At 40.7% G+C, this 16264-nt stretch overlaps 1 protein-coding gene across 1 annotated transcript in view; it reads left to right on the forward strand.

Moving 5' to 3' along the window:
• Window positions 1-16264, forward strand: part of grm7 (glutamate metabotropic receptor 7) — a 147595-nt gene that overhangs the window by 47643 nt on the left and 83688 nt on the right. The window contains exon 2 of the mRNA XM_086031042.1: window positions 12384-12600. Coding sequence (XP_085887168.1) covers window positions 12384-12600 — 217 coding nt within the window. The remainder of the gene's footprint in view (window positions 1-12383; window positions 12601-16264) is intronic.

The raw sequence follows: 16264 nt of genomic DNA on the forward strand, positions 1-16264 counted from the left end.
ACATTGAAGAAGATGGGAAATTATTGTCACTTGTACTAAACGGCCAGTACTTGCCAGACATTTCTGCAGCTCCTTGAATGTTGCCATCAACCTATTGGCAGTTTTCCCCCCCCCATCTTTTCATCAATGTTGTAGTGATGCCCAGCTCTTGGTAATGTCACTGTTGCGAAATATTTTCTCCACTTGATAATGACTGTCTTCATTGTGTTCCATAATATATTTAAAGTGAAAAAAAAAAAAAAACATATTTTTTCCCAGAATATGTTCTATGCAGGCCCACTAGTTGACACGGCATTCTGATTAATATAGCGTTTGTGGAATATAGGTTAAGCAGCAAAATGCATCCACTTTTAGCCATCTCAGGGGGCGGCCATTTGGTCACTTCTGTTGACTGAAGGTGACATCAAAGTTGCTCAGGGCTCAGGTGACGACCAATCACGGCTCACCTGTTTTCTGAAGCTGAGACATGATTGGTTGTTATCTGAGCCGTGAGGAGTTGTGATGTCATCTTCAGTCGACAGAAGTGACAAAATGGCCGCTTCCTGAGCTAGCTAAAAATGGGTGGATTTCTCATATTCCACAAACGCAATAAGAATGCCGTGTTTCAACTAGTGGGCCTGCAGAGAGCATATTCTGGAAAAAAATATGTTTGGGTTGACTTCAACCTTTAATGATTTGGTCCCCTTATTCCCCATGAGATCCCTTTGATGCTGTGGAAGCTCTCTGTGGTCGGTGGTTTGTACTGTAAGATGTGACTACAAAAATGTGTGGGAAAGCCTTTGGGAACAGTCTAAATTTATAGTGGGTTAATTGGAGGCAGTTTAGATGGTGGCAAGTGTGTGCTGTCTCTCATTTAATGTAAGTTTGATTATGTATTTGACACAGCCATATCCTCATTTATAAGAGGGCGGGCACACTTGTGCAACCACATTATCAGAATCAGACATCAATGACATCACAGTTGCTCAGGGCTCAGGTAATGACCAACTGTGATGTCATTTTCAGTTGACAGCAAATGGTAAAAATGGCCGCCCCCTGAGATGGATAAAAACAGTTGGATTTTGCGGCTTAATTCATACTATACAAATGCAATATTTATCAGAATACCATATTTAGGCTAGTAAGGTCCGCATAGAACATAAAGTACATTTTTGACTTGACTTTAAGCAATTACAACCATCATAACACGTTTTGATATTGTTTCGTGTACGCCAACAACCAAACCCCAATTTTGTCTTCAGTTGCAGTTGTGGAAAATGGCCCCTGAGAAAAGCAGCGAGGAAGTCAGGAGAGAATTTGAAGGTCCTAGGTTGTGTGAGGGTCCAGTCCTGAAATGTAGCAAAAGGTAAATTTGTGCGAGGGACACAGATGGGCAAGAAAGGCGGGGGCGAGAGTGATGGCAATGGAGGAGGGAAAGCTGTCAGCTTCTCACACCCTCCCTCAGCCGGCTCCTCCAATGTGTTGGCAGTGCCGTGCTCTGGTGCAAAGCGATTACAAAAGCTCAGCCGGAGGTTGGATGTATGGACACAGCCATTACCTCTGACCATCTGACAAATAACTGCGACTGAATCCAAACTCCCTCATCGACAGTTTTGATTCAGCAGTGAAGATCTAACATGTTGCTTACCGTCCTTAACGGTATATTTATGATCAAACACTGTCATTTTTACAGTACACTATATTGACTTGTACTTCTTTACAACACCGCCACAAATAAATCTTCCTCCACAAAGATGCAATACATTCCATGATGGGCAGGATGTGAATGCTTATAAAATGCTTTCACAAGATGGCTCCTTGGCAACATCATAAGCATCCTACTTACAGAGTGTCTGTGTCATTGTGTGAGTGTCATGAGGACAATCTGTGCGCAGGCAGCATGGGGTTCTCTCGGAACCCCATGCTGTCATTTTGCCCAACTGCGAAAAGAATCCGAGAAGAGAAGCTGACTGGTGACACGATACACTCGGTGGCTAATCATGCAGCAAATAAAGGCAGAAAGAGCCCTGCACCGCTGGCTGCATCGTGGAGCCGCTCCAGCTCGAGGCGCTCATGGGAAACGTCTCGGTTCCGCCCCCGACAGTTCTGTTGGAACTGTGTTTTTCAATGTTTCTGGTGTAAAGTGCATCCATGCTGAATGAGAGTCTGCTTCCCTGTGTTGAATTCATGACATAGGTCCTCGTCAGAAAGTCCAATCGCCTAACCTTTAACCGCCGTTCCTTAACCAAATCATCATTGGGTCACGACAAGATGTAAAGGCGCTTCCTTTTTAACATGGTTATAGCGTGAATTTGACTCAATTTCACTTAAAAGATGTCACGGCGAGTATTATTGACATACGTCTCCAGCAGGAAAAAAAAATATATTTTCCGAAAATGCTGGAGAAAGCGCTGTTACAGTGAGACTCACTTACTGTAAGAGGCTAAATGTGATCTAAATATTGCTTCTGTAAAAGCTTATGGGTGATCATCAATATCTCCCTTCCTTTTATAAAGGTTGGTCAGGAATAAATGATGCTAAAGGCGGGATTAAGCCTGCTTTGAGGCATCTTTGCGCATATAGCACAGTAAAGGTAAACTCCGATAGGCAAGACCCAGAATCCAAAGAGGCCCTTGGTGTTGGCAAGAACGCTGTTTGAAAGATGCTCTTTGTTTTTTGCGTCAGCATTGTCATAGCGCTCTCTTTTCTATGGAGAAAGCCTGTCTTGTCATATCTGCACACTTTTCCAGTTCTCAGACGGCGAGGGTTGATGGTTGCCGTTCCCCCTCCACCCACCACCACCTCCAACGACAACTCATGTTGTCCCATATGTTCCCTGTTTCTCTTCAAATCACAATGTTGTTGTTTTTTTTTCTTTATGAGGCATCCGAGCGAAAAGGAGGAGCAGCCAGATGCATCTCCAAGTGTAGATGTGGGCCGCGTACACTCATCATCACCATATTAGCACAGTAGGGACGTTAAAGCGCAAGCATTAATTGTGTCTCACCTTCCTTTAGAGCAAGCAGCCTGTGGTGTTTGCGGGCGGCCGTATGCTGAAATGCAACAGAAAGGCCAAGGCATACTAATTAACTTCACTCAGCATTCATGCTCATTGAAATGCGTAACCTTTACACAACCTCGCTTCGTCATCTCTGCAAACGCTCAGGTTGAAATTGTCATTTAATGTCACTAAGCATATTACGAAATACTTCTCCCGCCTCACCCTTTCTTTCCCACTTTAGGCTTTACCAACAACTTTTTATTCCGGGCAGCTGCAGCACGTTGCGCTGGTAAATCAATAAAACAGTGTCCCCTATAAGAGACCTTTGTGTTTTTCTCCCATCGATCGTGTCAGGGCAGATACATTGAAGAGCACGGCAGGCGATTACCCTCAGCAATCCAAACTTTGATCTATACACTGGATGACAGGTGCCAGACATCAGCTGTGGGTAATTGTGCTACTCAAAGGGGGGGATTGTTAATCCTTCTGTTTTGGTGTCCACTCCTTTGCCTGTGATTTGGTCATGGAAAGTGAAGTGGCCGTGTGTGTGGGCTGTTTGCAGTTTGCCACGGTCACTCTTTCACCTTGGTGCCAGTCACTGGGGATGAACACTTTCTATAGATAGTGTCACAACGGGGCGGGAGAGTTACACTCTCCCACTCTCACATGGATGATATGAAACTCACAAATGAGTATTTTGTGGCCCCAAATGAGCATTCTATGCACAAGTTCTATCTCTATCGTAGGCACAATTTGTCCCTCCGTTTCATGTCTGGTGCTCTGTATGACTGTTTTACATTTTAAATGGGCTATTTTCATGACCATCAGGCAAGCTACTTGTGCATGATCAAGGCCTGGCAGTAACATTATAGTGCAGTTTGCAATGTGAATTGTGTATTTTGACATGGGAACACCCTGTCTATTTTGTCAGCATTTGAAAACGGTTAGGTTTGTTGTTGCAACCCTTCCCATTCCATTAATGAAAAACAACATGGAGTCTCAAAGCATATAAGACCTCCCCTAAGGCTTAAACGTTTCTCACCAGTGAAATCAATGAGTATAGGGTTATAATGTAGAATCGTAATCGCCCAAAGGGAAGGGGGTAAAGGTAATCTGAACAGTACAACAAATTATTACCTGATGTGTGATTTAACATCTTATAAACATACTACCTGTGTTATTGTTTTCAAAAAGCTTGCGACAGTGACATTTCAGATTCTGACTGTGCACGCAGAACGTCTGGTATTAAAGTCAGGTCCATCGAGACAATTCTCATCTTTTTAAACACCACCACAATGGATTTGCAATGAACCCAACAAGACATTAAATGCAGACTTTGCGTCCCACTTTTAAAGTTCTACCGAAATTGGATGCTCAGCTGTTTGATGGCCAGGTGACCATCTATGGCTGCCAATATGTACTTATTGAGGATTTGACTGCTGACAGAAGCAGCATGATGAATTCTGAAGTGTTTTGGGCAATCTGACTATCTGCTCATGTTCCGTCAAGTGATTCAGAACTGATTGGACGGCGCTTCACAGTGCAGATGGACAATGACCTGAAGCATTCTGCAAAAGCAACCAAAGACTTGTTGAGTGCAAAAAAGTGGAAGGTTAGGGAATGGCCAAGTCAATCACCTGACATGTATCTGATTGAGCCTGCATTTCACTTGTTTAAAACAAAACGGAGGGGAAAATGCCTCAAGAACAAGCAGAGAGTGAAGACAGTTGCAGTAGAGGCCTGGCAGAGCATCACCAGTGATGAAATCCACCGTGTGGTGATGTTGTTGATGCGTCCCAGTCTTCAGGCTGGAGATTACTGTCAAGGATTTGCAACCACGTGTTCAAAAGTGCCAGTTTGATTCATGAATAATTTGTTCCATTATTTCTTGTTCCTTAAAAAGTGGCAGGCATTGTATTGAATTGCTTTGTCAATCCCACACTGGTCACCTGAAATGTAAATACCCCCAAATTAAAGCTGAAGGTCTGCAGTTAAAGTGCATCTTGTCCATTTACTTTCTAATCCATTTAGGTTTTGTTTAAAGCAAAACAAAAAAAAAGACAATTGTTTCCATGTCCCAATATTTATGGACCTGACTATATACAGTACACGCTAAACTGGTGTTGATTCTTGGCAGTATTTTATGCTCCCTGTACAATCCATTCAAATCACCTTTAATTCATTTTTACAAGTGCTTTGTTGATAGCTTTCGAGCTACTAATCCCAAGAGATAATGATAATAATGAGAAAAATATATCCAAGAAATTTGATTTCAATCCCGTTTGGCACAAAAGGATTAGTGGTCGTACCTGTTGCACATCAGCTGCCAGACACGCACAAAGGTGTTTGATTGTAATCACATCTCTTTTGAGTCTACCTGAAGAGTTTTAATTCTCACATATCAGTCCTTCCACAATCAAGGCTTGCCAATTTTATTAGCCTGAGGTCAAAGCGGTAATTTGAAAGAAGGCACTGATAACATGAATGTTCGTGCTGAGTGGAGGTTTCGATTTCTAGGGGATAAGAAACGAGGGAGGAGAATTATATCAATGGGGTACATTCCCAGAACAAAGCAAGATGTCTCAAGTGATTCCAGAGAGACAAATATTCACGCATCTTAAGCCTGGGCCATGTTCGAGTCAACAAACCTGAATCCTCCATAGCATTACAACCAAATGCATCAAATAAATGTTTCTCATTTAGGAAAGGTGAGTCCTTTTAAATGCAAATCACCCTTGCTGCTACAGTGCTCCCTCTTTGAATCAGTCCACCCTGCAAAAAAAAAAGCACATATGCATGTGACCTTTCAGGGGGGTGCGTCGCTTGAAAGGCATTGAGTAATCTTCGGCTTGAGATCGTCTGCTTCTCAATTTGTCAGTTTCGTGCGCTTGACCCGCTTTGCGTTGTGGGTCAAAGCTATAACTCACACTCTGCAAGTTGAAGTGATCCCATTAGCCAGTTGCTGTGTCCTCATTCCTGTGTTTCTCCAGTGTCCGGCTGCTTTTGATCACTCTAACTCAAATGGATGGCTTTCATACAATGCTTTGATTAGAGTGCATGATGAGTTACTACACGTGGCTGGAGAGAAATGGATGTTTGTGCATCGACACGTCTTCAGGGAGGTGGGCATTTTGATCCCAGGAGTGCTACGGCCCTCTCTCATAAATCACGGTTTCTGCGTCCACCGCCATATTTAGCTATCACTGCAAGTAGACATAAGAGAGATGGATGAAAGTCTTTTCCTGACAGCCTTGATTGAAAAATTGTCAGCAAGTCCCAGCATGTGACAAAATATCCAGGAGAATTCAATACCGACTTCTGGAAATATGAAAACATTCTGTCTGCAGTTTTGAAGAATAGATATGTTCCTTAAGATTGATGCTCCCAAGCCCCAGCACCACCCACCCTCACGTAAAAAAAAAAAAAAAAAATAATAATAAAATAAATAAATTGTATTACTTCATGTCTTAACTGGACAACCTTTTTCTTCTGCTTTGTAGAACTCATCATTCCCTCACCTGTTGAACAATTATTTTCAATGATTCAAAACAGGGGTCCTACATAACACAGATTGCATAGCATCTGCTGTTGTAAAAAATGTAATCCTCATTAGCATTTCAGTTTTTTGAAATTTTGTGGTTTAACAGAACGGAGAAATTATGTTGGGATTGTACATGCTGCATTGTTCCAGTATAGTCAGAAAATCTTCTTGACTGCACAAGTCTTGGACAAGTTGATTGAGGGTTTTCTTGATCCTAATCAAACGTGAACTCCTGATTGATTCTAATCAGAAATGTGGCCAGCTGTCGTCTCTGTGGGGGAAAACTGACTTCAGTCCTTCCACCTATACTTGGCTGTGTTTTGATCCAGTGATTCAGTGTGGGGCGGAAAATGAGCAATTCAGCTTTGATTGTAAAATTTTACTGGTTAAATTTGAAGACATTTGGAAATATAGCTGAAATCCACTATAGGCCAGCATATACAGGTGTTAAATAGAAATAAAGGAACAAAACTATACTTTCAGAATGTTTTGGGGAAAAGGTATTGTGTTGCATATTTCTGACAGTTTGATTGATTTAGGTAGCCATTTGCACAATGAGATCATTTGGTCGAATTACATTCAAACTGCTGAGTTGACAGTATCAGCAGTTGGTTGAGCGTGATAAATGAGTGTGATTAAAAAGCTGTTGTTAAGGAGGACAGCTACTGTTAACACATCCTTTCACAAAACGCTCATCAAAGCAGGTGAGGGGAAATGTCCCTTCTTGGCCTCGAAAGTGAACACTGAAGTCCTTGTTAAGAATGCGTCTTAACTCCTCTGAGTACAGTCAAACCCCTGAGCTTGGGCGACCTGTATTTTACTTAAATAATATAATATATAATAATAAATAATGTAATTTAGAATAATTATAAATTTAATAGATTAGCTGTCGTTTAATTGCTGTATGATAGTGATATTGTGTTAAACTGTATTTCACCATTTCAGTTTTGCTGATTTTTGGGGGGGGTGGCTAAAATGGCGCTGAGTGATGCATTTTAGTTTTTGGCATGATTCTTCCTTCCCAGACTGTATAAGAACTTGAGTGCCGTCGTTCTAATCAGTGGTTATCCGGCACAATTGTGATATACTTAGTTACTAGGTCCATTTCTAACACTGCAGTGTGCAGTTAGCTAGCAAGTTATGGCTGCATCCCCAAAATGCATCTTCTCTGGGTGCGACAATTTACAAAACAGCTTGGGGTTGTTGTTTCTCAAGTGAAGAGGGGACGAGGAGCCCACTGCTCATCCGCTGGGCATTGCAATATAGCTTGTGAATAATGTTGCCTACTTCCTGAAAAATAAATAAGGGACACCTCATTGGCAGGAACGGACGATTTGACTGCCTTTAACCTTCCTGGCGTGTTTTTTTTTTTTTTTTTTTTGTGGGTGAAACAATGTTTAACCATTCAAACCTGAGTTGAATAAGATGCATATTTTTTAATGATATGAACACATTAAAAAGTTATTATCCAGAAATGTACTTTAATATAAACTAACAAAATTAACTGATCAAAATAAACATCTCTTAAACGGAACTCTTTCCTGCTTAACTTAAGAAAATTCATCCTGTAACCTATGAATAGCTCAGTGCCACATCAGGTGGAGACAGCCTATTTTTTCCATTTATATTTCCTCTGAGATCTTTGCTGCAGTGAGGAGTGGTTTGTCTTTGGCAACTGCAGAGTAAAACGCTGAGCAAGACATAAGTTGTCACATAAAGGAACTGTTGTTCATTAATTCCATAGACTTGTTTTTATAATATATTGATATTACGGGACAAAGTGCGTCCCTTTACAACTCATTCGATTCCATTTTTTAAGAGACGGTTGGCAACCCTGCTCGCGAGCTACCTGATGGCTAGCACCTGTCGTTGGCACAGACAGGCACTGGGCTCGGGATATATTACAGCCACTGAGGCTTTAAGCGGACCTATTTTCATGTCTTAAGCATGTCAGAATTGGTAGGCATCCAAACGATGCTAGACGAAGTAGCGTGCATTTTTGAGGTTGTAGTAGAGTGATTTGACTGTTAACTGTTGAGCCAGGCGTGGTTTCAGTGCATTCAGCAGACATGCAAATGCAAATCTTGATTCCTAACGATTTTTGAGCCTTATTTTATAAACTTGGGTATTGTTTTAATCATTCACATTTTATAGGGTTGTTAACAAATCTCTTCTCTGTCACATTTCAAAGACATACTGTATTCATTTTCACTTTACAGGCATTTTTAATGCCTGAACTGAAACCCTGCTGAACCAAGAAGCAAAAAGTGTGTATTTCCTGCTGCTAGGTCTTATAATGGGCTTCTGTCCATGGAAGAACGTGTTCTGTTTATTCTTATTGAAAGTTATATCATTCCATTGACTTTGCTTTGCCGCTGTAAGACACACATGAAGCCTTTTGTGCACAAGTTAGAAAGAGTGCCTTTCAATAAATAAAAATGCTGTGAAATACAGCTCAGGACATCAGCATAGCCATTACATTAGTCCTTTGACTTTTCAATGTGATCCTCAATGTAATGTTGAAGACCAATCTTCTGAGACATACGGCCTTGCTTTCAATGACTGCTTATGAAACTGTGCAGCTTTAGTTCCTGAGAAACATTTGACAACATCCACATGTGCCTCAGTAACAGAGTCCTCACTTACATCAGTAATATTCTGGACACCCTCATATGATTGATGGAGCAAAATATGAATCGATCATTTGATTGGCAGGCCAGTTTGTCAACTCGTCCACTGGCTGTGCCACTGGGAGCAGCCAAACATGCGATTAATTGATGTTCAAATGATATACTGTACATGTGTAAGGCTTATGCTTAAGTTGTCGAACATGATGATCAACTGCCTTCTGCCTGTTAGTCATTTAAACTCGTATTTATTTATTATAGTTCATTGATCGCCAAGGGGACCTTCTTTTTACATTCAGCGATGAGATGTCACAGTGAAGTATTGCAACCCTTGGCCAGGGAATACTTCGGCAGATCACACCCAATAACTTTGCCGTCTGCAATGGTGGCAAGCGAAAAATACCAGTGCTCCTAAAATGATGTTTATTTCTCACTGAACTTCATTTGAAGTTGGAACATTTGATTTTCATTTGAAAAAAAAAAAACTACAAAAATGCTTGTCATGTGTATTTTGATGACGAAAAACAGCATTCTATAATATTATAGAGAAAACATACAGTAATGACATTAAAAGATGTCATGTTTTCCGATGTAGCATCTAGCATTAGCTAGCAGACTAAAAGGCTAAGCTGTGTGGTTGTTTTTAAGGCAATGTCAACCCAAAAATTTAAAAAGAAAGTGGCTCAAAGTTGTTTATTGCAACTCTCACTTGAAGATTACTGTCAAACTAAATATAAAAAAACAACAAACGCATTTTTTTTCTAGAATATGTTCTATGCAGACCCACTAGTTGAAACGAGGCATCCATCCATCCATTATCTGTACCGCTTATCCCCACAAGAGTCGCGGGCGTGCTGGAGCCTATCCCAGCAGTCTTCGGGCAGTAGGCGGGGGACACCCTGGATTGGTTACCAGCCAATTGCAGGGCACACAGAGACAAACAAACAACCACAGTCACAATCACACCTAGGGGCAATTTAAAGAGTCCAATCAACTTACCATGCATATTTTTGGAATGTGGGAGGAAACCGAAGTACCCGAAGAAAACCCACGCAGGCACGGGGAGAACATGCAAACTCCACACAGGAAGGCCGGAGCCGGGATCGAACCCACAACCTCTGAACTGTGAGGTGGACGTGCTAACCAGTCGACCACCCCTTGAAAGGAGGCATTCTAACTAATGTTGCATTTGTGGAATATGAGCCATTTTGTCACTTCTGTCGACTGACCATGACATCACAGTTGCTCAGGGCTCAGGCAATGACCAATCACAGCTCACCTGGTTTCTGAAGCTGTGCCATGATTGGTCGTTATCTGAGCCATGAGCATCTGTGATGTCATTTTCAGTCAACAGAAGTGACAAAGTGGCCACCCCCTAAAATGGCTAAAAATGTGTGGATTTCTCATATTCCACCAAAGCAATATTAATCTGAATGCCGTGTTTCAACTAGTGGGCCTGCATAGAATATACAGTGTATTCTGGAAAAAATATGTTTGGGTTAACTTCTTCATTAAATACACAAACGTCAGGTGTCCATGACTATGTTTACATGCAGCCAATAACCTTTTTAACACCCATTTTTTAAAGGTCATGTAAACACACACAAAAACTTTTAAAAAACAGAACAAGACAGGTGGTTTACCCCTTATCCAACCCGAATATTGTGTCATGTAAACGAAATCGGGTTACCTCCTTTGAACAAGGCATTAGTTTGTGTTCTGCGCATACTCTTGCTATATCCGCAAGGAGTCTTGGTCTTTGTAGTACTACAGGAAGTACTTATGTATGCGCATCATCCTTGCCGTAGCGAACTTGAATACATTGATTTCTCTGCGGCGTTTTCACGTTATTTGCTGTCTCTATGCGAAAATGACACAGTGTGTATATAGACACACATACACGTGTATTTAAGTCAGTGTGTCTGGTGCACAACTCGCCGGAAATATACAAGCATAGGTAAACAATCATGGCGAAGCTCTGAGACGCAGCTCAAAAGCACACTTATGATGGGAGGAAGAAACCAACTGCTTTCTTCCTGTGGTGAGTGACATGATTCTAATGTGATTATAACATGGTTTACTGACAGTAGAAAGTAACAAGTGGAAATGATGTCTCTGCGTCGCCACTTGAATCGGTTATTCAAATGGGGGAGTAAATGTCCACTCACGCACATGTAAACGGTTTATTCCGAATTTTTCAAAAATTGGAATCTTGACCCTAACCTGAATATTGACTGCATGTAAACGTAGTCTATAAACTCACCAAACGCCTTCCTGTAACAGTAAAGCGACGGACAATATACTGTAATGTAGCACCTGCTTGGATGACAATACAAAGTCATGCAGTGGTTGATCAATAACTTATGAAAATGAAAGTTTTATGTCGTCAATAAACAAAACAAAACATCCAACTAGCTTTTCTTTCTACCACAAGCCTTTATACTGCAGATGCTTACAATCCTCTTCCTCCTTTCTCTGGCCCCACTCCATGACTGCTCATCCATTCACAAATCACTGACACTTTCATGGTCTCACACAGTCAGATCAAAGAAAAGTCTTGCAACAATGCACGTAACACGACTGTTTGCTGCAATACATAATTGCAAAGCATTCCCTCACCTTGTAATTTTTAAAATGATATATTAATTACTGGAGCGAATGGCAACCCTGCAGTTGTGAAATGTGAATTGTGTTAAGAGTTTTACAATGAGCAAGCTAGGTTGTGTTTGGAGGCGCGAGTTGACAGCTCAAAAAAATATAATTCACGTCATTGATTAGATTGACTCCGCTCATTACGATATTTTGATGGCAATTTTGTTGTATTTTATTGTAATTCCGGTTAGAGCGGCCCGAGCGGTGCAAGAAAAATCCACAGAATAGCCGCACCTTTATATAAGCCGCATGGTTCAAAACCTAGAAAAAAAAAAGTTGCGGCTTATGGTCCGTAAAATACGGTATATTAGCGTTGACTACAAAAAAATCTACTTTTGTTCAACCCCTTACATCACAATAAATAATACAGCATGGCGGTAAGAAATGACACCACCATTGTTATCTTGAGAATGTTGCCTAATACAGCTCCACCCACTTTTACCACCCGGGTGCAGTTGCCAGGCAACCAGGAAAAACTCAAAGCAGTGCAGTTCAATGCCTAAATCCACATTTATCAGCATGTCAAACTGAAACCTGAAATGACCCTTGCTTGAGTCAACGTTATCCTCTTCTCCTCTTCAAGATCCCACAGATCAGCTATGCATCAACAGCTCCAGAGTTGAGTGATGACAGGCGCTACGACTTCTTCTCACGGGTGGTTCCTCCAGACTCCTTCCAGGCCCAGGCCATGGTGGACATAATCCGAGCGATGGGCTGGAGTTACGTCTCCACCATCGCCTCAGAGGGCAGCTATGGAGAGAAAGGAGTGGAGGCCTTTACGCAACTCTCCAAAGAAGCAGGTTAGTCTTCTGTAAAGATGCAAGAGTCCTGCAAATGCTCATTTTGCAGTTTTTTGTTTGGTTGCTTATACACATTTATGTGATTTAAAACATGCCTTTTCCGGTCGACTGAGAATGCTCTTGCATTTCCAATTCATCTCAACGTTCCTTGTTTTGTGAAGATGAATTATTGATGTTTGGCAACGTGTGCCTCAGCTCCCCAGTGAGTTGCAAAGTGTTACTGCAGATGTAGTTAGAGCAGAGACTTGTGGAGAAAATATCACAGCACAATAATCACCATTGCTTTTTTATTTTATTTTTTAATGCAACCAGTGTAGCTTTTTAGCTGCAAAACACTTGAGAAATTCTGTGAAAATGTCTGATTTATTTTCTTTGGACAAGAGAGAAGAAAGAATGTTAGGGTTAGAGAGTCCCCTTGCTGTTCTGCTCACCCTCATCCTCTTTTTCTTTTTTTTCTCGTGTGCATCCCAGCTACTGAGCGCGCTCAACTCTGAGAATGGTAATGTTGGTCAGTGATGTTAGCGCTCAGCCAGCAAAAAACACTCTAGTTGCTTTTATGAAGAAGCAGGCCTTTATATTTTTGCTCTTTGAAGGCTTCCCGATTTGTCAAGTGTCTCATTTCTTGAAGACACAATTAAAATCAATCCAGGCCTAGCCTGGATTTATTGTACAATTTCTTAACAAACAGGAAACTACATACTTAGGAGACATAAACACAGAAACCGGGTGGCAGATATTACAGAGTGATAATAAAATATTGTGAAAATATGTCAATAATGATGATATAAAGTGAAACACCCCTGTTGTGCGTTAAGCATACAGCGATTTCAGAAATGCAAATCAATCGTTTGTTGGTCATGTACATTTCATGTTTTAAATTGTTTAAGCAGACTCTGAGGACTCATGAGGATATCCATTTTATTTTACACTGAAATTTGCGTAGTTCATAGTTAATTTCATATTGAAAACTTATTGTTATCAGAGGTGGGCATTTTACTCAATTTTGCTGGTCCGTCATTCGTCATCCGTCAGCGGCCTGGCTTCCCGTCCGTCAGTAAAACAGGCGTCCATCAGCGTCAGACTGACCAGTCCGTGCCCACCTCCGTAATACCCACCACTGATTATAATGATTTTTTTAAAGGCTTCGATCTGTGTTAATGCAGCTCCCAGTGGAAAATTTACTGTCAAACTACACATCAAACTCGGAGAATTAGATGTTGTGTATTTGAACCACACGCCAAAAATCACAATAGCAACAACATAGTATAGCCTTTCAGTCAACTAGTTTAATGCTAATGTTAACACAAAATAGGAAACACTTGTATACAATGATATTTAAACACAAATGGTGCTGCAATACATTTCGACATTTAGTATAACCATACTCACAGTTATATATTCTTTATCCTCTGTGAGAAGCTGAGAGGAACTGAGTATATGCTATACATATGTTCATGTGAAGTACTGTATAATAGTCGGTCTTAGACTGTCACCAGATGGCCAAGGCGGACAGCAGCACAATTCATGCAAAAGTGACAATGATTACCGTATTGGCCCGAATATAAGACAGTGTTTTTTGCATTGAAATAAGACTGAAAAAGTGGGGGTCGTCTTACATTCGAGGTCTAGAGATTATACCCATTCACGACGCTTGATGGCGCCAGATATCATTGAAGCGAATGCTGAACTTGACTCCGCAGGCCAAAGCAACCCCTGTCACGTGAGGATGACGTGCTATGGGAGGAGCCAGAGGATGGATGATTGATTATGGACAGCGACACTGAGCACAGCGAGGCAGATAATTGTTTGTGAGGAGTAACGTTCTGTCATGATAGATCTCAGCTACTCTCAAGTTAAACCAGTTTGCATTATTTTATTGCAATGTTTTTCCTTATTCAGATTTGTTTCAAGACTACAGTTACAGTTAGACTTCACTTTGATGGTTAATGCAGTTATTGCAATTTTGTTGTTTGATCACAATAGAGTGGTTTATTTACATTTCAAAAACCAGAAGCCATTCATTTACGAATGTGATTGCACTTTAGTTTACATATTTAAATGTTCAGATATTAAGATTTGAATGAGGCAAAATAACATGCCCTTTTTCTCAAATATATTGTTATAATCATTTGTTTCAGATGTACTGTACTTATTTTCTGTATAAAAATTAATTTGGTGTTCAAAAAAACTTTTTTCAAACTTGAAAAAGAGGGGGTCGTCTTATAATCAGTCTTATATTCGGGCCAATACGGTAATTGTTTTAAATGACCCTATAGTTAATTGCCATTACTATAAGCTTTTATAGAATATTATAGAGTGCTATTTTACTTATTAAAAAAACACGACAACATTTTTGTTGTTTTCTGGGGGAGGCTGGAATGGATTAATGGGAGTTTTCATTCAATACACCGGGAAAGATGATTTGACATACGCGTGAGTTGAGTTACGAGCATTGTCACATTGTTTTGTTTTTGAACGATGATAACATATCAGATGTACGGACAATGACGTACAGCACCATGACATGCATGTTTGTGTTTTTTTATTTATAAGGGTTTCATCCACAAGGTGATGTGATTTTATGTGTGAGCGCGTGTGCGTGCGTGTGAGTGTGTGTAATTTGATGGAAGGAGGATATAGAGCCAAGGGGGTGCGAATGGGTATCTGTCGACTGTATGCTTCACTGCTGTGATTGATTGATTGGTGGTCAGTCCCTGTGACCCTGCAGAGGATCAGCAGTATATACTGTAAGTGTAAAAATGGGAAGGATAGATGGATGTGATAAGGCGGAACTTTCATAGACTTTGGCAGTCTAGCCTGCACCAGGGTTGGGCAACTTAAATGATGGAGGGGGCCACAATTTGTCATCAGTGCTAGTTGGGGGTCCAAATAGGACCACACACTTCCTAAGCAGATGTATAATAAAAATGCAATTTTAAATACAGATCAAATATGTGCATACATGCAAAATACGTGCTCCTAATCTATTACATTTTTGATAATAAATTTATTGATGCATGGATAAAAGATCCACTATTATAACCCCAAAACAAAGGTTTTGACGGAAATCACAAAATAACCACATGCTGATTTTTTTTTTCCAGTGCAAAGGGCTCTCTTGCTCAAAATTAACATTCAAGAACGTCACAAAACTGCTGAAGAAGAACCCAAAAATAAGCGCAAGAACTCATGTTGTACTTTTTTTCTCTCACAAAAATCAATTCACTCAAATTGTTAATACTATTGATGTCACGTGAGGTGTGGGATTTGGATTCAATAGCAGACGTGGCACTGAAGTTGAAAAGTAAAAAAAGTAAAAGTCTTGTTCAATGAAAATACAAAGAACAACAGAGAGCAGGACTGGAGGAATTCTGACTGGGACAAAGCTTGCATCATCAATCGAAGACGGTTTGACGTACTGACAAGGTGTCACTCAGTACCTCAATCTTATAAACTGTAAGACATAGGGCCTGTATGACATAATAAAGTACAAAGCATAAAAGGACCATAGCAACTGCATAGCAACAACCAGTCACAACAAATGAGGTACAATGTTTGTCCTGAACGTCATTATAAATATACAAAGAGCATTTTAGGCCTACTCACGTTGTAGTATGGGGCAGCATAGACCCAGTGTAAGTGCAACTAAGACATATCCGCCATC

The sequence above is a fragment of the Filicampus tigris genome, chromosome 1, assembly GCF_054856515.1.
Source record: "Filicampus tigris isolate MCC_2025a chromosome 1, RoL_Ftig_1.0, whole genome shotgun sequence".
NCBI lineage: Eukaryota > Metazoa > Chordata > Actinopteri > Syngnathiformes > Syngnathidae > Filicampus > Filicampus tigris.